Here is a 25,394-nt window from a genome sequence, read left to right on the forward strand (position 1 = left end):
TAAAACTTAGAATATAATGGCTATATTTTTTTAAATGGAAATTTGATCGTTACAGTATTCTTAGTAGTGCAAAAGTGTGAAGATATTTTATTTCCTAAATAAAATGAGCACACGAAACTTTTCAGCGTCAAAACTGGTAAAGGGAAAATCCCATTATCGTACGCTTCCAGTGAACAATCTAAATGTGCGTTTTGACTGGTTCCCTATAAAATCTGTTTTGCTGTATGTATGTTTTAGATGCATTTATTTTTTATTATATTTATTTTGATGTTATTCTTTTTCCTCTGTATGATATCAATCTTTTAGCAAGATCCTTTTAATTTAGTTTCCTGGAAGGGACCATTTTTATCTTGAGATAAGGTCATGTTTGTGCATTTAATATTTTATTTAATCACATAAGTTTTGGCTCATATGGGGTACCTACTGGTCTCATCTTTAGGTTGGTGCATCACAGTATCAGCTTCAACCATTTGATCGCATACAACGTAGAGCTGTTCGAATCGTTGGGAACCCAATGATATGTGAAAGAATTGACACTGGCCTTGTATAGAAAAGTTTCCTCGCTGTGCGTTCTCTACCGCATTTATCATAGGAAATGTTCTGACACACTGGGTGAGGTCCTCCTCTGCTTCTCTTACCACTCACTTTTGCTTCATAAATCGTTTTTGTAATTCTTTTGTCACTCATTCTTTCGACGTAGCCAAATCACCAGAGCATGTCCTTCTTCATTCTCCCTGTTATATTGTAACTGACTCCGCATATCCTACGAAGAGATTGCATCTGCACAACTTCTCACCTTCATTCTTCTTCTGAAATCCCCTTTTCACTGTCATATTATAAGGCAATGTTAATTCTATTTTCGGCAGCCATACGCCTTGCCTTTCCACATCCATTTCGTATCTTCCATATCTAATAAGAATATTTCCGAAATTTACCACTACGTTCACTTGATCTAATATATAAATAGATAATATTTTAATTTTTATGTATTTTTTATTAATATTTACTCTCATGTCATATTTACTAGATATCATGCCTAACTATTATGATAAATTTGGACAAGAAATGTTCTGTTTATTCACTTAAATAAGTGAAAAAATGTTAAATTTCTTAGTTAGTAATTTGTATTAAAAAAAGATAAGATTTTTTTATAAGTATTTTCGCTTTGAAGTCCCCCTAGATTTCAAAGCGAATCTAAATATGTAAATCATAAATAAAATTTTATATATAAGTTTGGGTACCCCTGATACTATTATTCAACTTGCCCTCCCTAGACCATTGGTTGGCGACGCTCACGGCTTCGGCACCACACAGTCTGACAGTATTATCTGTAGGTATTTCTGCAGTTTAAAATAAAGAAGCAATTTTTTAATAATATGATTTAAATATTTATATTCATTATATATATAAGAATGTTTTATATACAAATATGTACATAGTTTAACAAAACTTTGAAATTATTGTGATTTCGGATTTCGGATATTTATTAATAACTGAATGGAACTAAATAAATCTAATCTAATAGATTAATATAGAAAATATTGACCTTGAAACGTTGAAGGTACGTACTTGACGGTTGTAAATAATAATATTTTTTTAATAACTAGACGTTGTAACAAATTCCATACATCCGGTCCAATGACGGTTAAACGCTGCTCCATTGTGCCGTCATGGCCTCAAATTTTCAATAACTTTTTTGTCAATTAAACAAAACAGAAAAACCTTTGCTAACTCGACATTTCCTTATTTCTTATATACTTAGTCTACCAAACGTTTTATGACGTTTACTCTAACTGGAGTACTACTGATATTCATCCGATATTCCAAATCTATTTTTTAACCGACTTCTGTAAGAAAAGGAGGTTATCAATTCGACTGTATGTTTTTTTTTATATGTTAATGGTAAACACTCATTACGCTCAACAGTGTTTGTTAGGGCAGCATTTAAATCTTAGGGTTCCGTAACTCAGAAGAAAACCAGGGAACCCTTCAAGGTTCCGTTGTATTTTTTTAGGTGTATTTTTGTGTAGTCAGAACCTATAAGGAACTTCCCGTGGACCTAGAGTTATTAAATTTGGAACGATGTGAGAACTTACAATACTCAGGTGTACAATTTTCCACATAATTTTGTTTTTCCAAGTATATGTAGTTATTTATCAAAACACAACCAAATAATTTTAAAATTTTTGTCTGTCTCTCTGTCTTTCTAATTATTCGGACTAATATCCAGAACAGCTGAACAGCTTTTTATGAGACTTTCACTAAAATGTAAAGGGAATTGTGGAACAACATATTGGTATTGGTATAACTTTTATCCCGGAACTCCCATACTACTAAAGGTTAAACAACTTTAAACTTTATCGCCAATACCGACGACTCGATTTCAGAATGAGGTGTATACGGCGGTGTCCCTTTGAAAGGTTTATGTGTGCGTCGTTCTTAAAATGTCGTTTTATTTTACAACCATAATTTTATTATTTGTTTTGCTTGAACAATTTTTTAAATTATATTAAGCTTTAATAGAGTAGTTAAAACTGTGGTTTTATTTAAAGTGGTGCTGACAAAAACACACATTTTAATTTGAAACTGAAAACTGTAGTGTCATAATGGGAACAGAGTGCCTAACTTAGTCTCTTAACGGGATACAGCGAGAAGTTAAAAAAAATCATTTCACATGCTGGCTGAATTAGGTCATAAAAAGAAGACTATCTAGTAATTGTCAAAAAATGTAAAGCGTACAAAGAACGGTACCAAATTGTAATTATTATTTAAGTATGTGATTCAAGTAAAATTTATAAGTATTATGTGAAATATTTAACTACAAAACAAAACAGAACAACAAAAAAATATAAAAAAATGTATAAGTGTGTCCCAGCAACTCAAAGATTTCTAAGATTGAAAATTCCTGGATTATCAGTTCGAAGACTTTGTTGCCCATGTGGATGTCCCCGTGGTACGCCCGGTGTGGGACAAGAAATAAAGCCTCCGGCTTATTGCTGTGTTACTAATATACCCCCAAATCCATGCTGCCCCCGGTTTCATCATGGTAAAAATTCGTGGAGAAAGTTTAAATATCTTGCACTCTTTGTAGGATTGCCCTTAATTTTATTTCTAACGTTTAATCTTTGTGGACACACTCCGCCGTGTAAGGGAGAATGTCGTGACTATGAATATATGCGTCTCCGCTACAAGAAGTATCCCTGGAGAGATGGGGTTAAGACTTTATTCCATAACGATCGCGTTAACCATCTTCCGGGTGAATGTGTGCCCCCACCCCTGGACTGTGACTAAGTTCTCTACCAATATGTAAACTTTATTTAAAAACATACATTCAAATTCCACAAAAAGAAAATATATTCAAAATGAAATCAATTTAGAAGAGCAAATTTTAATCCTTTACAATTTATTATAAATGAACTTTAGTTGGAGCTAGAAAAAAATATAAATAGACCAAGGGTTTGTCAGGCAAGGATGCGCACGCATCCTACCCTGAGCGACGTGAAAGGGCGTAAGTCGACGTCGGCCCGAGCTGGCGATCAATAGCCGGGCTGACGTCAGTGTGGTGTGGCGCGCCATTGGCCCGCCCGGCATTGTTACCTACACCTCCGGGGCGAGTGGCGCGCTGAGCGGGCACAGCACCGCAGCACGGCGGGCCCGCGCTCCGCTCGCGGCCGCCCGCCATGGACGACATGCCGGACCTGTCGCACCTCACGCCCGAGGAACGCGCCATCATCGAGGGGGTCATCCTGCGCCAGCGGCAGGAGGAGCAGCGAGAGCACGAGATCATGAGGTGTGCCCCGGCCCCGGCCCTCCCTCTGCCCTCCCACCCACTGCACCATATGTGATTATGTTGTGAATGTGCTTTATATTTGTATTTCGTCGACTGTTGTTCAATATCATAACAATATCTAAGGTTTTATGCACGAATTATAAGTAAATCTATATTTATTTCTGTGGGTGTAGACTCGAGATATTAGGACACCGACGTCGTCGATCCCATCTGCGCGGACTAATGGTCGTGATTACGTACATTCTAAAAGCAAAATTATCAGCCCTACACTTTTATATTGATTTCTGCTGTATCTCCCTTACAGTGATTAAAGTATTGTTAGTGTTTAAAATAACAAAAGTCTAAAATAATAATTCTGAAAAATAAAATGGTAACAATTTAAAAGGGTAAATACAAGGTTACTACAACTGATATATAATAGAATAATCTAATTATACATACGTCACGCATTCAATAGTTTTCTGCTTCATTGTATTTATCTTGTATTGGATGAGTTTTCTTGATATTAGAATTATATATGGTGTCGACCTTCATTTCGCTTCGACCGACGTTTGCACGAGGTAGGTACTTGGATATTGACGTTAAGTAGGCGCTTCGTTTGCGGGAGCGTGGATGCAGTAAGATATTTTAGTGACCTAGTTTTAGACCTGCATAGCTGTAGCGGCTTCAAATTATTCTCCAAAGTGCATTTTCGTTTTACGGAACAACAACTCGTATATTATTACGGAATTCATATTAAATAATGACTTTATGCGATTAACATTAATAATTGTATTTTCAGTTAACTAATAATTACAATTTTAACGTTTTGTATTTAATTATGTATTCATGTTTAAAAATACTATGGATTAAACAATACGCATCTTTTCTCAATATATATGCTTGTACGCTATCTTGTTTTTTTTTGCAACTACTTTAATAGATTTTGTATTTTATTCATTCGTCGATTTTAGGTTTTTATACCTCGCTTAAATTAATAAAACAATATAATATAAGTAATTGTAAAGGATTGAAGATTGGTTGTGGATTCGATTCCCACTCTAGGAAATGGAATATTAAATACTTTCATTTCCTCTCTGGTAACGAGGGAAAGCTGTGTTGAGTTCCCCCATTCAACACACAGTGCCTTCAGAATGTGGCGGAAGGTGGGGAACGGAAGTATCATAATGGGGACAGAGTGCCTTAACATTAGGTTTCCTCGGTATATCCGTAGCGTAAAAAAACTAATTTGTTTAGTATTAATCATTTATGGAATACTAGCGGACGCGCGCAGCTTCGCTTGCGTATTTAGGGGGAATTCTAATAACCCATGAAATATGTGTTCAATGAAATATTTTTAAGTCTAAATTTCAAATTTTATAAAAATCGGTGGCGATTTAAAGATTTTTCCATACAAACTTTCAACCCCTTATTTGCACCCTTAGGCGGTGAATTCTAGAAAACCATGAAACACATGTTTAATTAAATATTTTTAAGAGTCTAAATATCAAATTTTATAAAAATCGGTGGTGATTTAAGAATTTTTCCATACAAACTTTCAAGCCCTTATTTGCACCCTTAGGGGGAGAATTCTAGAAAACGATGAAACACGTGTTCAATTAAATACTTTTAGAAATCTAAATTTCAAATTTTATAAGAATCGGTGCCGATTTAATTTTTTTTCCATACAAACTTTGAACCCCTATTTCACCCCTTTAGGGTTAAAATTTTTCAAAATCCCTTCTTAGTGGATGTCCAGATTACGAAAGTAAAAATCTATTCAAATTTCACGTTCCTACGCACAGCCGTACGGCTGTGCGTGCGTCTTACCTCAGTCAGTGAGGACAAGTCCTTTTATATATATAGATAACATTCATCAAAATTTAGTTTAAACGTGTTATTTGCATTTCGCAAGCAAACAAAAATTACAATTAAAACATCAAAGATTTTTTAGATAATGCTAGGTATGAGGTGTGGTGTGGTAAACTTGGTTAAATAAAGTTTAGTTGCAAAATATTTTTATGAGTAAGAAATTGGATTATTGTGAATCGACATTAAATAATCATCAAAAATATTATGTACACAATCTTCTCGTACCAGAGACTGACGTTGTAAAGTTAATGAAATAATAGATACCAAAGAGTCAAACTTCCCGAAATCAAAGAGAAATAAGACAAGAGGCAGGAGAAAGTGAGGTTTTATCTTCATATTCTTTATATTAAGATATCGGAACAACTATATTTATTACTAGCGACCCTCTTGCGGCTTCGCCCGCTTTAACTACTGGATTATTCATGTAATGTATGTTTGCAAAGCACTTAAGATAATGTGAAAATTAATTAAACCCTAATGCAACCCGCATTTTTGTAGTTTCAATAAGGATTTTCCATTTGTTTTACACAGCAAGGATTTTTTAGTAGGTACTGTAATTTTAAATCTGTGCTACTAATCTTTTCAAGTACTTATTAAAATATATTTAAATGACTATTTTTAAACGGAAGAAATTATAAACAAAAACCTACCTACTAATAACTACCACAAAAAATGTGAAACCAAATATATCGCGCTTAAATAATACATTCAACTCCAATTATCCAATACGTGCAAACGCATCTAACTAAATCTTCGTTGCTATAAAGGCAGCCGGGTTTTTTTTTTCGAGCTTGTGGTTAATGCTGAAGGGGGTATTCTGTCCCTGATGAAAAGCAAGCACGACGTGGCTGCCTGTGAGGAAAATTAAATAGAATGCATCGGCCGGGAATCGAACCCGGGCCGCCCGCGTGGCAGGCGAGCATTCTACCACTGAACCACCGATGCGTGTAAGGCAAGCGGGTACGGCGGACGCATGGCGCGTGGCGAACCGTTTCGCAGCAAGGATTTTTTTGATATTGTAACAACTTCTAAAGTACTTATTAAAATGAAAAACAGTAAAAGACAGTTTTGGTCTACATTAAATGGCCAACGTAACTAATGTACTTATTTATATGCTGAGAGTAAGGGATAAGTGAAACTTGAGTAACATACAGCTGATGTGTCAACGGCAGGATGTGTCAACAATTAAATGCGTTTTTCTGTAAAACTATTCGCAATTTCGAAATATTGTAAAAAGCAAATTTTATATTCGTTTAATGTAGAAAATTAATAAAGTATTTTAAAGGATAAGGACTAATACTATTATGGAAAAATATCCCGCACAATAAAAAATATATTGAAATTATTATTTTTAGACAGAAAAATGATCACTACACGTTATTCTTAAAAGATACGAATATGCTCTCGCGGACTTTTTTGTAGGTCTTATTAAGAGGAATAATACTCCAGTACATTTTTTTCATGTAGTACTTACCATTAGAGCAGCGCATGCGCGAAAGTGTCTCAACGGGTAGGACTTTATACACATTTATCGTATTTATGCTAATTTACATAAGAATGTACAAATAATAAAATATATATAAACCTTCTACGAAAAACACCCGACTTAATGGTGAAGACTGCATCAAAATCCGTTGGGTGGTTTAGAAGAAGAAGAGTTAGAAACAACAGACAGACACGAAAAGCGACTTTGTTTTATAAGATATAGGATTTGGATCTCTTCATCTTCATTTGTCTCCAAATAATCACTTTTTCAATATACCTAAGGCTGGAGATATTTGCTTTTGTTTTTAAGTTATAAACTACTATAATACGATACTAGTAGTTAGTTTACATTGGACAATTGAAATATACTGTTTCGTACCGTATAATATTTAAAATCTTAATGAAGTTAAACTCTCTCGTGTCGGATAAAACTAAAAATTCAATATGGATGGTTTTCTCCATATATTCCTACATGTAAATAAACAAGTAGGAACCTACTTACTAACTTCAAGTTAATATAAAATAAATTAGATTTATCTAACTTTTAATATTGAATGTTATTTATAGAGCACATGCGTTTTAAGTAAATTAATAAACACTACTAGGTTCAGAAATTAGTTTGAAAATGTGGTACTGTCTTCCAGTGATTTGGTTAACTGATAACACCATTGGCTTCTAATTTGAGATTTGTTTTGCGCACCACCTATGCTACCCACATTTCCCTTATTTGTAATTTTTTTATTTATTAATTACATAAAAACTTTTTTATGGATGGAACTTTTGTAGGGTTACACAAAAAAAAATAGGAACACCTAAAAACTTAAATGATTTAATAATAGTTCTCGTAATTTCCACGAGAAATAATATAAAAATATCTTTGTACGTTTCAAATATTAACGTATGAGATACCTTTATTAATAGTGTTATTCCGTTATAGAAGGGTACATCTTTTTTTATATCTTTGGGAGGTTTTCCAATTATTACCATTTATAAATATATTAATCAATAAATAATTTATTATTATTATTAAGCATATTTATACAATTTTATAATAACAAGACGAATTATACACAACGGCAGTTTACAGTAATAAAATAATTTTTAACGCGACAATATTTTTCGCTGCATACAGACGAAAACAGGACGAAGTCGCCGTATTAGAGCAAACTATTCGTACAAGAAATGAAATGCAGCGCGCCGCCGGCGTAGAGCTGGCAGCCACCTGCCACATCTGCTTGAAGACCAAGTTTGCGGATGGAGTAGGTCACTCCTGCCATTACTGTAGAGTCAGGTGCTGCGCCAGGTGTGGAGGGAAGGTCACTTTGCGCTCCAATAAGGTATCAAGATTACACAGTATGCTAAATTTAGAATTCACCATTTCAATGCTATTTTGCTTGCCGTTCCTCATAATTTGTTTCCCTTAGCTGATTTAGATAATCAGGTACAACACTCTCACTTAATGCAGATGCACTAAAATTTCTTCAAAAAATATTTTTTATCTACAACAAAATCAAGCCGATTGCATGTTTTGGATTATTATTCGATAAATTTTAGCAAAACTAGTTTAAATATTACAAAGGTTTGAGTAGGTAAAGGTATTATTAGATCCTATTTGACACCATCGTACACATTAATATAATAATTTTTGTCGGTAACTTTTTGAAAAAGAAAACTGCTGCCAGGATATTTTAGGTAACATAAATTTACAGGTAATATGGGTATGCATACTCTGTCGCAAAAAACAAGAGCTTTTATCAAAAACTGGTCAATGGATACATAAAAGCGCCGGTCAAGATTCAATGCTGTGGCGCATGGAATCTGATTTAAGGGGGCTACCGCCTCAAGCCGACGTTTCGTTGGACAAAAGACCCAAATTAGAAAGAGCACACAGTGCTGCCGAAAAAGAAAATTTACCACTTCAAAGGACAGGAAGTGCTCTACGTCGACAATATAGTCAACAGGAAGCACGATGTTACGGGGAGTTGGAAGGGCTGGCCCGGACTCACCCACATTTAGTGCATCCGCGACAAAAGGCGGCATACGGAGTAGAAGACTCCGGTCTACCTCTGCCGCCCTCGCAGCTGCTACCTCTTCCACACACTGGAGTTCATCCGCCTCTGCCGCCTCGGTCATCATCATCAGACGATGAGGTACCAGAATGCATCTCCGACGAGAACGACGAGTACCGCGACCGTGGTAAGTGAGCACGCTCTCCCAGCGCTGGCCTGTCCCCCCTATTCACTAGTCCCTTCCATCCAAGCGATTTTGTTTATATCACCCAACACAACAGCTACACTATACAACATGCAAATATTTACCGTAAAGCTGTCATATTGCGTCTATTAATAAAGAACTGAAATAAAATGTCTATTTTCCAACATAAAGTTAAGGTGTTCCGTGCGAGGTGTGAAATTTATGAACAAATGTAGAATTTAGTTGGTAACAGGTTATTTAATGAAAAAATATAAGGTAATTATTTCACAATATTATATTCTAGAGCACCTGAACTTGTCCATAGGTACATATACATACTTTATGTTAACATCATGTCTGTCCATTTAGTATCTACATTTTTATAAGAGAGTATAAATCAGTAAGTATTCTCAATATACATACATATCTGTGATAATTTTGTTTGTTGGTTGTGTAAACAGTAATCTTTTTTCAGATATAGAACCTGTTTAATGATTGTATAATATTTGTACGATCGTCGATGTCTAAAGAGATAGCAGGTTATATATAATAACACTAGTGGTTTCTTATACATATATGAGTATAGGACCGCGAGCGTCTCGCGCGCCCATGCCACGTGCCCGGTACCGCGCTAAGCTCCGTGTTGCACCTCACCCTTACCCTCACCGCCATGCACTGTTCGCAGGTGATGCTAGAGATAGACCTCCCGGAGGCACGAGGAGCCAGCGTCAGGCGATATTAGATGAAAGAATGAAAAATTTTCTATCGGTGAGAGGACGTTTCGCGGAAATACTCGTAATGCGTTGTAAACTAAGTTAATTATTTATAGATGTTTCAGTATTGTTATTGTTTATCGTCTAGTAAGATCTACTTCTCTGGCCGGCAACCTGTGATCACTGTTGAGTTTGAATCTCTTTCTCTTTCTACTATTTGAACCATTATCATCGTTCAAATCGTCATTGCAGGCTGAAGTACATAAATGATGGACAGAATATCTCTTAAATTATAGATATTCTTTCAATATCTTACTTGATATTGAAAGATTCGATTTTTAGCGTATTTATTTCATGTTATTTTTGTATTGTATTTATGTGTACTTCGGTCTGTTTTTGTTGCTTGAACTGTATTTAATTATCAATTATTATTTTGTTCGTTATTTGCTCTGTGGAATAGAAATATTTCTTATCTGATCAATGCTCACTTTTAAAATAATTAAATTAGTATTCTGTATGTAATGTTTGTTAATTTGCAGTATTTCTATTTATAAAGAGTTAAAAATAACTCGTATCGTGTATTACACACGTTACTGATAATATCGACGGTCCCTAGGTAAAGTATCGAAAGTGAAAAATTGCAATATTTTATGGCTGTTTTGAAGTACTAATAAGAGTAGTTTTCGATTATATACACATTTAAAAAATGCATAAACAACATTTTCTTTGAATTTTTAGAGAAAAAATATTAAAACTGCACTACTTAGTAATTCAGAAGAGCAATACAAATATTTGCGTTTTCACTTTCGGAATTTGAACAATTTCTTGAACAATTGAACAATTTCCTCGGTAACTAGGAAAATGTTCAATTGTTCAAGAAAATTTATATGACGAATATTATTTAAAGTCTTTAGTTCTTTATTGATCACATAAGAAAACAATTTTCATCTAGAACAACATTCAATAATACCTTGTTTTCTATTTTTTGTTTATGGTTCAAGCAATGCATGGTTAGGCGAAAAGAAGTGTAACATACTTACTTGTTGAATTATAAATATTTTAGATTTTTTGTCCATCTTTGTTTTATAATTATTTTCTTTAACTTACATAAGTTGTCACGCGTTCTTTCCGCTTGTGCGTGATCACTGCTTTTAACTGCGATTTGTTTGTTTTGGTTCTGGTGTTAACTAAATGATAGGGTCGCATCGTATTTGGGATTTTAGAAAATAACTCGTGGCAAGAATTTAATAAATAATAAAATAAAATAGAATATTTTAAACATTATCGAATACAGTTCGGTTCCGGGCGCGTACGGGCGCGCAAGTCGTTGGGCGGTGTCGGTTTATGGCTTGTAACATGTAAGTAGATTCGTTGCTATTCATACGTTGTCATTCATAGGACAACTTGAGGCGTGCTCATCTCTCCGGCACCCGCACCTGCGCAGCTCCAGCGTGGCTGCCAACAATTATTACAATTTGACTAATCATTCGCCGGCGTCGTACATGCCGGCTCCGGCTGGCGGCCGTAGTTTCGACTCCGTCACGGACTGCCGCTGGCGCGCTCGCGACGACGGCGAGGGCTCGTACCTGCGCCCGTACGTCCCCGACGGCGGCCCACGCCCCGACCGCGCCGTATATAAGAGTGCCTACTTGTGGGAAGATTCCTCCGATAACAGACGTTTCACGGAGAGAAGAAAAAAAACTGTTCGCTTCGACGGACACGAGGGGGCCGCAACGTTCCCCCGTGGCGGTCGCGACGCGTCCGGCGCTCCGCACGACTGGGCCTCGTTGCGATGGGAGTCCGAGAGGCAGACGAGCCAGGACTCCGCCACTAAAGATTCGGGCATCGATACCTCTAGCACTTTTACTTCCAGTGAAGACTCGAACAGGGGTGATTGCCCTAAGGTATATAATAATCATTGCACATTTTTGTACTATCGGTACTTAGCTTGCTTTTATATCAGGAAATTTCTAATATACCATTGTTATATAAATTTGCTAGTATAGGTTAATATGAATAAATGGTATATACATACTTATTTACGTTAAAACAAATATGTGATACTAATGTGCCATAGATTATTTACTCGCCCTAAAAAAAATGACATATTACATGTAATATCAAATTAAAAATATAAACCTGAGGTAGGTATATAACTGGATTATAAGATAAAACATATTTGTGTTTGGCTGCAGCATGATTGCATTGGCAGGCATGTCTCGTTCTAAGTGTGCACTTTCGTTATTGCGACACACTTCTAGCCAAATTTGCTAATTACTCATCATTTTTACCTGACCTGACCTGACTTTACCTGAAAATATTCCTTTTCTAACAGTTCCCACTGAATTGGCAAGTGTCAGCCGACGGTACTCGTATGGTGGGACACATGGTATTACGCAAAGCTGTTGTGGAAGGCAACTCGCACTCGTCAGCCGCTATTCTAGGACTGAAAGTAGTAGGAGGCAGGATACTGTCGGATGGTACGCGTGGTGCTATTGTTGAAAAAGTCAAGAAAGGTTCCATTGCAGATTTGGAAGGACAGCTACGTATAGGTTATTACAATTTCTTAAACCAAATAAAAGTTTACGTAACAAAAGATTTTAAAAAGTGTTAAAACATACATTATATAAAATATCTTCTATATGCCTATATATTTAACACAATTTAAACAAAAATATTGGCGGTATATAAAATTTACGCATTCATGTAGGCGACGAAGTTTTACAATGGAGTGGGGTTCCACTTCAAGGCCGCAGCGCTGATGAGGTTGCAGCGATCGTGGCTAACAGCAAACATGACTCTCACGTAGAGCTTGTGGTCTCCCGCCTGCTGGCACCATCTCGACCCGTGCAGTCTTGGAGAGCTCACAAAGGTCAGTTCATAGCTCATTTGATTTTGAATTGGACTTTCATGATTAATCGTCGTCGTCATTTTTTGTCGTTGCCGGTTGCAATGCTAAAAGGATGGAAAAGTTGTCTTAATTTGTAACAAATTTCATATGATACACTCATAGGTATAATAAGTTGAAATCAATATATGTAATATTTTTAATTTCAATAATGAGGAGGAAATGGATATAGCAAATAATACATTTCGACGGTTCCTACGTAAATTATCGAAAGTGAAAAATTGCAAGTATATTTTATTGTTGTTTTGAACTACTAACAAGGGGAGATTACATACACGTTTAAAAAAGGCACATATCGTTATAAGCATATAGTAATATAAAGTAATATAAAAGAGCGATAAAACCATTTGCAATTTTTCTCTTTTGATACTCTATCTAGGAGCTATCGATTTATAAGTATTATAACCTACTTTTAGGTTCTCTTAGGTGAGCTTATTGTATTGTACTTACAGAAGTGTACACTGAAATTATGGGGGGATGCGAGAAGCCCAGTGTACTAGTGACGTCGCCGGGTTCTCCAGACATGCATTCACGGCGACGCTCCGCGCGTCACAACCATCACAATGTCAGTGTGACCGGGCGCATTCAGGTACCTCTTCTATATACATATTTCTATTGTTTTTACGGATATCTTTATCTAGGATTACCTATATCTAGGATTCAATATTTATATAACTGTTTTTTATTTTATAAACAGCTCAAAGTTTACTTCGACATTCCGGCACTGCAGCTTCTAGTGACTGCGGTGTCAGCCAGCGGTTTAAGTCCAAGACCAGATGGCTCGACACGTTGCCCTTACGCTAAAATCTTCTTACTGCCCGATAAAAGCGAGAAGAGTAAACGCCGCACTAAGACCATTGCTAATACTTTAGAACCAAGATGGAATCAAACGTTCGTGTATTGTGGAATAAGAATAACTGACATCAAAAAACGAACATTAGAGGTGAGTTTATTCACGTCAGTCACACACTCTTCTCGACAAATCAGTTCATGGCATAGTAGTGTCAAAACACTACTCTATAAATTATAAAAATCATTCGATCACTATTTTCTTATATAATAAATAGACTAAGATAATTAGTTCTTACATGATTGATCCACTGTTGGTAATACATGTTTTTTATTTGTTAATAGGTAACCGTATGGGACTTAAATAGATACGGTCCCAATGACTTTCTTGGGGAAGTGTTACTGGATCTTGACACCATTTTAATGAACCACGAACCTAACTGGTATATCTTAAAACCTCATGAAGAGTCGGGATATAGTGTAAGTATAGATAGACGTTTTAATTTTTTTTTCGTTTAAACTTATAAGAATCATTGTGCTAGTAAAACTCATAAGATGATCATGATCATCATAATCTACCCCGCATAGTCCACGATTTGCGATTTTTCACTTTCAAAACTTTATCTAGGGACCATCGATTTGTCTAGATATTTCCTTTAAATACCTATCTTAAAGCCTACCCTACTTAGCCTACCTAAAATCTAATTTATATTTATGATTCGTAACAATATGCTTATGGCTAAGCAGAGGTATCGGGACGACGAAATAGACGGAGAGCACCTTTCTCCGCCGTCAACGTCAACGTCACGTCTCTCTGACTCGGACACTCCTAGCGAGTGTGATCTGCGCAGACACCATTCACTATCCAGCCTCGCCTCCAGCTCCAGTCCGCCACCCCCACATGAGGTAATTTTAATCTAACTAATGTAATTTAAATCAAAGAAAAAAAATATTTGTAATTAATGTGATTTTAATTATTCCAATCGTCCAATAGATATGTAGTCGGATAAACTCTACAAATATGTATATACATTTCATATAAATCAATCCTTAATTAACTTTGCATTGGCCTAATTATAATATACCCTTATTGACATAGATTGAAGGAACGAGATGCAGTCGACGAGACATGTCGCCAGCGGGCCGTGTACGAACAGCCGGCATGGCGAGGGAACGAGTGAGTTTATGTGGCTTTCCCATTAAGTATATTTAATAAAATATGAATATTAAACACAAACGCAAACACACAGACAGACAGTTAGGTATATAGACAAACAATTTAAAAAAAAAAAAACATTTTGAGGGCTCTATAACATTGACAAATGTCCCCAATACTAAATTTTCTCATTTTTCCTCCATACACAGACAGTGTTCAGATACAATTTTAAAATACGTTAGTTAACATAGTATATATATACTTAAGTATATAGTAAATGTAAGTAACGTGAAAATGAGTATAAAAAGTAATAACGACGTTATTGTAGAGCGGGTACGTGGCACGGTCGCAGTCCGCTGCGGGCGGGCGAAGCACCTCGCCGCGCCGCTCGCTGTCGCCGCCCGCGTCCTCCGCGCGCTACCCAGGTCACCCCACACACCGTCACCCACACATATGCTCATGTTGCTGTATCTGATAGCCTAGCCTTCTGATAACGATAACTATAGTACCTTTGAAAGCATCTCAAAACCCACGTAATACATAGTGTTACTATATCTGTTCTATGAATGGTATTACCATGTAGGTTTGTGGTGTCTGGCTGCAATCTTATTGGGTTTATTTATAGCAAGTCATTTTTCCTTTCAGACTTATAGATTTTTAAGGTAATGGTTTCTGACGCTTTGTTTGTATGCTGTAAATTTTGAACCCATAAATGTTACTGTTCTAACACATTTCTTTGTTAGTCCTGGTCAGTTACACAATTTGAGCATATTTGAATTACTGAGTGCCCTAATGTACCTATATATATTGTTATTTAATGCCTGGTTGGTGCTGGTACGTATCGATGTATGTATGTGTCGAACTTTTGATGATGTATTCAAATGTTTCTCTTTCCCGATCGTAGTCTTACAGTTTCGCTTGGAATAGTACAGTTTTGTTTTCGCGGAATTGTTGGACTACGGTCCCTGGACGGGCCGCGGAGTGGACCGACCCCGCACGGAACACGTCGCGACTTGCACCTATCGATCATCACTTTACTGCCACTTACTGTTCTACCTTCCTGTCATTTTTGTTTCACGCATCTCCGACCTCGTCCTCTACCCACACGCTAAATTTATGAATCATTATTCCATATTAACGCAATATCAAAGAGTTCACAGTATTAATAATTGCATGCTTTTCTACTTTTATTATTCTCTTTCAAGGGCAGCCTTCGTAAGTTGATTCACTTATTTGTATTCTGTGTATTACATTGTCTTGATAATTAATTAATTGATGTCACTTATCATAAACCTAATAATAAATATATGGAGTTTTTGCAATAACGTTTCTTAAGAAGTTAAATTCAAAGGTCGTTTGTGACATCAAAAATTAAAGTCAGAGTAATACTAAAGTGTGGAAAGCAGCGTACAATATATTACAGTGTGCGAGGAGCGAGGTGACACGAGGCTGCCCACACATGCGTACGCGCCACGGTTCCAGTCGCGCTCCGCCACCGCCACCCCAACCACTAGCCCCAAGAAGCGGCAGCTCCCGCAAATTCCACACCAGGTACTTACCACACATACTTCTCGCTAGTCTGGCTATAGACAAATGTCCTTTGGACAATTGAAAAAACACACACCAATCAGAATATAATATAGTTTTGATCATGGAGCTTAGAAATACGGATCGGGTTGATCCGTGCCCACTCCAGAAAACTTTCCTAAGTTAAAAATTGCCGAAATTTTAAAAAAAACAACATTTCCACGAAAATTCAAACTGTTCCAAGCTAAAGTTTAGGCTCCTTTCCTATGTTTAGATACACCCATGTTTTTGGTAACTTTTAAAGTTAACAAATTTAACAGCATCATAAAAGGTTGCTTCTACTGTTTGCTTATAACACATGACTTGGCGCAGCAGAGTGGGCAGCGGGCGATGCGCGCGCAGGTGTCGGCGGACCTTGAAGAACGTAAGTGGATCGCCCCGCACCACATTGGCGCCACACTTACCTACCGCAGCACGCCACAAGGTCAATACATCCATACCCTCACTTGCTACTTCGTCATCTGCAAAGCCAACAACGGTGTACCGATGCTCCCTTGCATTGGTGTCTTACAGAAAATTCATTGGAAATTGCATTTGAATGAGATAAAAATTATATTATCTTAAATGTGGCGACAATATCTCCAAATGTGTTCAAAATTTGGAGAAAATGGCAAATTGATTTTTTTTTACACATATCTCCACATACATACTATCGAAACTACAACATTCATATAGTTTAAAATCCTGGCAAATGTGAGAGTTTCTCCAAAAACTTAAATTACATTACAATTACACCCTGTATCAGTATAATGTAAGTACCTACTATTAATCAAAAAACAGAAAATTGTATAAACACTGCTTAATTTATTAGAACATATTCAATTTTAGATTAGAAAACACAAAAAAATAGGTACATGTAGATCTAGCCAAACTTTGTATTAACAGGGCCTTATTTATGACGAAACTGGGAGCTGATATCATATATGTATCACTTTGTAGTATTTTACATAATAGATAAAAAAAAACAGTCGAATTGATAACTTCCTTTTCTTATGAATGTCGGTTAAATAAAAATAGTATATTTATATCAATAATTTGGCACTTTTCGCCTTTTATTACTGCTCTATCCTAACAATCTTTAAATTTGGCCCTGCATCAGTCAAACACCATAATTCTACATACCTATTCAAAAACAAACTTGCTCTTTTTCATTCATTAATAGTTAATACAGACATACATACAAGTCCGGTTAACATGGCAACAAGATGACAGTTTAATTGTTTGATTTTTGTATTTGTAACACAAGCTTTATTTTTTTTATTTTCAATGTTTATTTGATTATATAATTTTATTTAAAAAAAAATAGGTACACGCATTTTTGGTAAAAATGGATTATTTTATACTAATCATTATTAAGATTTAAATTAAATTAGTTAATTGTTCAAGCTGTTTTTTGAATCTGTAAACTGTCAGAGCCGCGCCTATGATAACTGGATTATATACATTACTACTTAGGGTGGGAGAGACACTATGCCGGGTTGTCGGACTCAGAGCTGGCGCGAGGCGGCGGCTGGGCGCCTCGGCGCCGCCTCTCCCCAGACGCGACGGCTGTAGACTCTGACCTGGAGTCTGTCGCTTCCGTCACTTCTAGTGCTTTCAGCACGCAGTCTGAACGCCCACGTCCCACGAGGATGCTAAGGTGACAGACAAAATTTTATTTGGCCTATTCGTAAACCTTTTCTCTAACTTTTGAACTTCTCTCAAAATTTTTCTTTATATAACTGTCAATACTATTCAGAATTTTAAATTTATTATGAATATTATAACCTCAAACTTCATACAATCACAGATCAACTTCTCATAATATACGCTTAAAGATTTTTTTTACTTTTGCCTTATTCATTATAGAACATAATTGTACAACTACTTAGTATGTAAAACAATAAAATTGCATGAAAAATCAATGTCGTTATTGGTTGCTTCCATACTTTCCAGCCGGATGCAATCGCTTCCCGTTTACAGCACTTCCCATTGCTTTGACCCTGCTCTCGAATATCGTTACGACTCGCCTACTGAAAATATTAAAAGTGAATATGACAAATATAACGATCGTCGCACATCAACTGTAAAGACACATCATTCATATCCCGTCCGTCGCCACCGCCGTTCACTAGGTCGCAGTCGCTCAGTTGGTACCTATTCCAGAACTTTCTCTCACCCTATCACATACGAGGGATACTGTAGCAACCCTAAGAGTCAAGCACAGTGTTGTAGTACTGACCATATTTCCCAAAATTTGAAACACGGTGTTTGTTTCTCTGGCAAAACGGATATATATGGTACGCAGGAATATGAAACATACAAACCATACAAATCATCCAAACCACGCGTCCACAAATCCTCTATAAAAAAGAAAGTTCAAATACGACCAACTGCCTCATGTGAAGAATATGATGAAAATGACCACCAATTTATCGAAACAAATGTAAAGCAAAAGAGATCTCTGAATGTAAATAATATAAAAGTATATCACTTAAGAACCTTACCTGATACTCCGATTAATAACACTACTGACGAAAGACTTAGTGTAACCCCATACGATTCAGATACATTATTAAATGATAGCTATAGCCACCATTATCACGGGTATGCTAGTGATGATAGTATTCCTGAAACAGCGATACACATATTTAATAATAAACAAAAATCTTTAGACATCGAGCCATATATTGTACATCAAGGTGTAACGACTAGCCCAAGAGTTGATGATACTAATAAAAGTTTCCATTCTTGTCCCTTTATAAAAGACATTGATAGTAAAACTTACTTGTCGCTAGATTTAAGATCAAACTATAAAAATAAACAACAATTCGAGTCTTGTGAATTTAAAGGTACAAGTAACAATTATGACTTGGATCATGTTAGACGTAACCAGAAAAATTTTAAGTTTTATAAAATTAATAAAAGTCATTCAGAATCAGTTCTTTCTATTTGTAGCTCATCTGCTCAATCCAAGTGTATTACACCTGATGAAAACATAACCATTTTTAAAACAGTGACTTCTTTGTCAAAACAGAATACAATTTCTGAAAAAATGTTCACAAAAGACCCAAAACATCATGGTAACTTAAAACCCTACACTCCTCGTTGCATGCCATCAAACAACCACGCTTTTGATCCTTCATTTCGTGTCGCTAAATCCTATCGTTTAGTCCAAGATTATAGTAAAATGGCTAATTCTTTATCTGTTGGTCTTTCTCCCACGAACCTCGGCTCGCCCTGTGGTCTGCTTACATCCGTCGCCCCGCATTTACCACCCGATGACACTCATCACAAAACTACCGAAGCGACGACATACCCACCTGATGATGCTGTCTCTACGCAACCTGAACATTCAAATGCGCCACATCGCGCGCCTAACTGGGAATATGACGATGCAAATAATGAAAAAATATGCACGTCTTTGAAAAACAACGACGACCCTAATGATATAAAAACCAGTAATGACTATGGCGGGCGAGAAAATGGACGCAACCATGGTCAACAGCAAACGCTTGAGAGACGAGAATCGCGAAGAGGGCAATTTACTCGCAGTCTTAGTAATACAGATGCTCCTGATGAAAAAGCAGGTAAGCCTTCATTATGTCTATCATATTTTAGTATTTTTTTCTATAAAAAAAATATTACATTTGTTACCAATGTATGAGTAGCTAGTTAAAAAATTACTATTGTTTGCTAAAGATGGAAGCCTCAGCGATACTGCGCTCAGTGGGGCTAATGAAATAGAACCCGCAACTGACGATGTTCTTCTAAAGGCTGAACCGAGGGATTATTTCGGTCCTGGTATGGGGAAGAAGAGTAACTCAACATCACAACTCTCCGCAACAGGTATGACAAAAATTACTATTTTCCCTTAAAAATTAACCCATTAGTTGATATATTGTTATAAAACTTTTTATTTATAGCCTATTTTTATAGAGTAACGAAAAGTTCTGTCACAAAGCTGATAGAGCTTTAATATATTAGGCGGAAGAAAATGTAAGTAGAAGAAACATGAAGCAATTGTACCATCTACTAAGTAATGTGTTGATCGACAGGACGAAAAAGAAGGTTAGGTTTCGGTAAACGAGGGAAAAATTCGTTTACTGTCCAACGCAGTGAGGAAGTGGTCCCCGGGGAAATGCGCGGGGTACCAGGAGTATCACGAGCCTCGTCCGCCTCAAGCGAGAACGACGACGACAGGTTGGCGACGCTAACAAAAGCCCGATGTTGACACAATAGTGGGCCTCGAGGCGGTAGTTCTCGCGTCGGGGATACGTTAACCTGTTGTTCACTTCGTTCGCTTTAGCCAATGTTAGGAGACTTATATCTAGAAATAAGACGTCAGCTATAAATAACACAGCATGCCAGGAGTCATTCATAGATGTGCGATGTCGCTTTGCAGAGTCGGCTATGTAGAGCTTTTACCGGTGCGTGTAATTGGCATATAAGCGAGCGAGTACGATAAATGTCCATCTAAATTTACTAAATTATATGTATTTATCGATTTACACAATATTTTCTTATTTTATTTATATTTTAACTTAAATTCAGTTTAATAAGGCCTTTCTACCACTCATTTTAAAATTAAAATTTATATAATATGTAAAAAACTACCATTAATAAATTAATTAAATACAGAAAAATATGTACATATTGTGAATTTCTTGGCAAAAATTCCGGATGCAACGGAACAGGTCGACTGTTCGTAAAGCAGCGCACCCTGGATTTTTGACAAATGAATAATTGGCATGAATGTTCGACGGGTACTGAATGTTGCGTGTAGAGGGCGGGGGCGGGGGCGGTAGCGGCGCCCGCCGCAAACGCTCCGGGCCCACCTCCTTCCAGCGCTCGCACGAGGTGTGCACCAGCCTCGTCTCCATATCTAGCTCGGAGGGATCCTCGTAAGTCGCTCGCTCGCTCGTCCGCAGACATCTATGTGCATCGATGTGTTCGCGACTTCTCTCTAACCCTCTTAATGCCTTCGTCTTGACGCATGATGATGTATTTTATTGGTGTTTTTCACTTCACTTACACACGTGTCTCTCCACGTGTTTTCACAGATATAACATTTATTTTGCACACAAACACACAAATACGTATACACAAAAAATTTACATAATTGTGCTCTTGGCATTTCAAAGTAACTGCAGGTTCTCCAGCGCTTAAATGTTACTGCACGATGTCATTGGTGTAAGTGTTGCCTGAAAGCCTACCGTTTGCACCTTTCTATTCTAAAACATTTTACTTGTAAGTCTCCATTTTACATATATTCCTTTAAGTCATCATACCAACGCATATTCATGCATGTATCACAAATTTTAGGCAAAAGCGTTACTCGTACACATTATAAATATTTGTTAGAATAATTACATACAGGTATAAAAGTAACATTGTATATTTTAGTGTTATAATATTTACTAAAAGAGAGTAGGTAATAATTAATGATATGTAATTTGATTTCAACTATACAGTTGAATGATTAATTGCGTTCTATTCTTATCATAATCGTCATTTTGTCTGGATCAAAAGCTCATTGCCCTTACAAAAATTAAAAAAAAAATAGTTAAAAAAATATATCGATATTGCCGCTTTTTAAACGGTTTTATTTAGCTCACCCCGTTTGTTTTTTTCATTAATGTTCTTTTTTTTACTTAGGTATAAATATATAAGAAGAAATAAACATTTCAGAATTACAAAAAATTGCATAGTACATCCATAACGTAAGCAAAATAAAATCAAAACTACTTTTTATTTGCCATTAATTTTGAGGAATCACACCTATGCTTTTTATGTTAATTTCAAACTGTAGATCTTTCTAAGATAGACGACACCTGGATAACATAAATGTTTAAATACAATTCGACATTTAATAGTTGTTTAAATATAGGTAATCTCCTTTAAGTCTAGTGTATAGAATAGAAAATTTTTTTAGTTCTTAATCTACGTCTCTAACAGGCCTATTTTTTTCGAACTTCGACTTCTAGATATAGTCTCCTCACTGTTATCCTGACGATAAGTATCTAATAGATGACCGCTCCAAATAACATCTGTGAAACCTAATTTGTATTTGTTGCATCCGAAAACTACCGCCCCTCTCTTCACTACTGTATCAATGTCGTACTTTTTTTTTTAATAATCTTTTACCCGTTACTATGATATAGCCCCGCTATTAGTGAAATTCTAAGTGTCGTTAATTCAAGAAATTTTTTTTATAGAACTCTATTAATAGATCGATGGAAGTGAAAAATTACAAAAATTTTATTGTTCTTTTGAACTACTAAAAATAATAGTTTCTCAAAACTTCAAAAAAGTCGTTGTTTATTCGTTTTTTTTTATACATTTTTTTATCGAAAATTACCCTTAGAAGTAATTCGAAACATCAATAACAAGAATCCAATTTTTCACTTTCGATGCTTTGCTTGGGGACCGTCGACGTTTAAGCCGAATATGTTCTTAATACGTACGGCACTTGGTTTTTCACTCATTCTATCCAACACAATACTACCAATGCTTATCATACGAATAAAAATAAAAACTTAATTATCTCATTAATATTTTTATTGTCTGTCTCTGCTTTTAAAATATATGTATCAAAAATAAAAGTAAGTATTAATATTTTCTTATATACTTAACTATAATCTAATGTGGAAAGTATTTGCATTGTCGCTCGAATACCTTTTTTTAAAATTATTTTATGAGTCTTTGTAAGACAATGTAATTTTAAATACAATATTGGCAACGTACAGGTGGTCGCCTGGAATGCGAGGGTCAGGGTCTTCTGAAGGAGGTGGATTATCAGACTTCATAGACGGACTTGGCCCAGGCCAGCTCGTTGGGAGACAGCTACTTGGTGCCCCGACTTTAGGCGACGTGCAGCTCTCTATTGTGTACCAAAAGGGCTTCCTTGAAGTAAGTGACTTTAAAAGTGTGTTCAAACCAAAGTTCTCAAATAAAAAAATTAAATTGTTTAATGATTGTTATGTATTAAGTTTTTATTATAAGCGCCACAGGTTGTGGGTTCGATTCCCACTCGAGGAAATGAAATGTTTGATCATTTAATTCTTTTCGCCCTGGTGTCAAAGCAAAACGCGACGTTGAGTTCCACAACTTAACACACAATGTCTCTCAGACTTCGATGGAAAATGGGCAACGAAGTGTCTTAACATTAGGCTCCCTTTGCCTACCCTGATGTGTCCGGGATACTGCGTGAAATAATCAATATCATAATATAGGTGGAAGTGATAAGGGCGCGGGGCCTGCAAGCAAGACAAGGTAGCCGCACGCTGCCGGCGCCCTACGTGAAGGTGTATCTGGTGAGCGGGAAGCGTTGCATCGCCAAAGCAAAGACAAGCACGGCGCGACGCACGCTGGACCCGCTCTACCAACAAACACTCACCTTCAGGGAAAATTTTAAGGGATGCATTTTGCAGGTGAGTCATTAAATCCTACTACCAATATTGTAAACGTGAAAATTTATGGATATGGAAACAGTCAGTTCATACAGTAATATAGCTTATACTTCAGAATAATGCATAGGCACATAATAATTTTACTCGCTAGTAATATTTAAATTTAAACTGTTTGAAACAAAAATTATTTAAATCGTGAGAATGTGTATATTTTAATGTATTTCACTTTGCGATGTCGGATTATTTCTGCTTCTGGTATTATTAATATTATACTACTCGAGAGAATGAATTATTATTTATTAATATTTTCGCTCCGGCGCTAAGATAAAAGCCCGGCTGATTTGATTTTTATTTCTGTTTGTAAACAGGTGACCGTGTGGGGAGATTATGGTCGAATCGAGGGTAAGAAAGTGTTTATGGGTGTGGCGCAAATTATGCTGGAAGACCTCAACCTCTCCAACATCGTCATCGGATGGTATAAACTGTTCGGAACCACGTCACTGGTAAACCCTGTAAAAATCTAAATATTCAAACATTTATGTATATGTGTGTAGAAATAGCTTGTGAAAAAAAGCCTTGGCTTTGTCGTCTAGTGGTGTTGAAATATGTTTCAGCCGAAATGTGTTGCGAGTTCAAATCCCAATAGCGCAACTTGTACTTAAATGATACATCTGACATGGAAATAAAGACGAAAGTTGTAGGAAAATTACTTTATTTCAGCAATGTTTCCTGTGAAGATAAATCATTACATGGATTTTATTTTGCGCATGTCATGTAGTTTTCACACTTATCCATTGATATATTCAGAATTTTTTTATAACTTTTTTATATCAAGGTAGGGAAAACGTGTGACTGTAAACGTGACGGTTGTGGGTTCGAGTCCCACTCGAGGAAATTAAATATGACTTAATATTACCATTCCTTCACCCTGGTAATGAGATAATGTGCGGCGTTGATGAATATGTAACGCTGCTATCAGTATAAGGGTAGGCATGAAACACTCATGAAAGCTCAGCTTAGACCTCGCAGACTGTACACAATTAGAAATAACTAAACTTATTTTGTTTCAGTAACAATGCGGCACTGACCGAGTGGGTTCGACAAACTTATATCAACAATAAAAATTAACTTTGTCCAAAAATACATTTAGTGATACCGCTTTAATATCATGATAAACTGCATAACTTTGAACATAGGAAATTTTCTATAAGACGAAAGTTATATTATGTAAATTATTTGTAACTTTTTTTTGGAATGCCTACCGGAGTTTTGAATAGATAGCATTTTATAGCAAGAAAATAAAATGTATAGTGTACTCAATAATAATATGTAATTAAGTATTAAAAGCCAAATGCAATATCTATTTTTATTTCCCTAGTCCTTTCTGCTTAAGATATTGTTTAGTGAACATACTTTAAAAACTATTTTTATATATAAGATAATTATGCTATATTTAAATATATCAAAGTTACAACTACTATTGGTTTTTTGTTTCTATTATAATCTAAATAAATTTAAATAATATATATAT

At 36.0% G+C, this 25,394-nt stretch overlaps 1 protein-coding gene across 22 annotated transcripts; it reads left to right on the forward strand.

The window, feature by feature from the left end:
• The first annotated feature begins 3,528 nt into the window (after positions 1–3,528).
• Positions 3,529–25,220, forward strand: Rim (Rab3 interacting molecule). Of its 22 annotated transcripts, none has more exons than XM_085192626.1 (23): positions 3,533–3,790; positions 8,259–8,463; positions 8,836–9,322; positions 11,431–11,936; positions 12,368–12,584; positions 12,743–12,904; positions 13,393–13,529; positions 13,638–13,883; positions 14,075–14,209; positions 14,477–14,635; positions 14,829–14,906; positions 15,214–15,310; positions 16,309–16,436; positions 16,785–16,896; positions 17,928–18,111; positions 18,408–18,499; positions 19,760–20,041; positions 20,154–20,300; positions 20,510–20,654; positions 23,201–23,363; positions 23,687–23,884; positions 24,232–24,375; positions 24,934–25,220. In XM_085192626.1, the coding sequence occupies exons 1-23, from the start codon at positions 3,681–3,683 to the stop codon at positions 24,934–24,936; spliced, it is 4,137 nt and encodes a 1,378-aa protein (XP_085048752.1). In that variant the 5' UTR covers positions 3,533–3,680; the 3' UTR covers positions 24,937–25,220. The 22 variants fall into 22 exon arrangements, with proteins under 22 accessions (XP_085048746.1, XP_085048747.1, XP_085048750.1 ...); XM_085192627.1 differs by having other exon boundaries at positions 3,534–3,790; positions 16,785–16,836; positions 24,232–24,366; XM_085192628.1 differs by having other exon boundaries at positions 3,534–3,790; positions 16,788–16,836; positions 24,232–24,366.
• Positions 25,221–25,394: the final 174 nt, after the last annotated feature.

Source organism: Heliconius melpomene, chromosome 11 (genome assembly GCF_056956725.1).
Source record: "Heliconius melpomene rosina isolate 202511_hmr_F chromosome 11, ASM5695672v1, whole genome shotgun sequence".
Classification (NCBI taxonomy): domain Eukaryota; kingdom Metazoa; phylum Arthropoda; class Insecta; order Lepidoptera; family Nymphalidae; genus Heliconius; species Heliconius melpomene.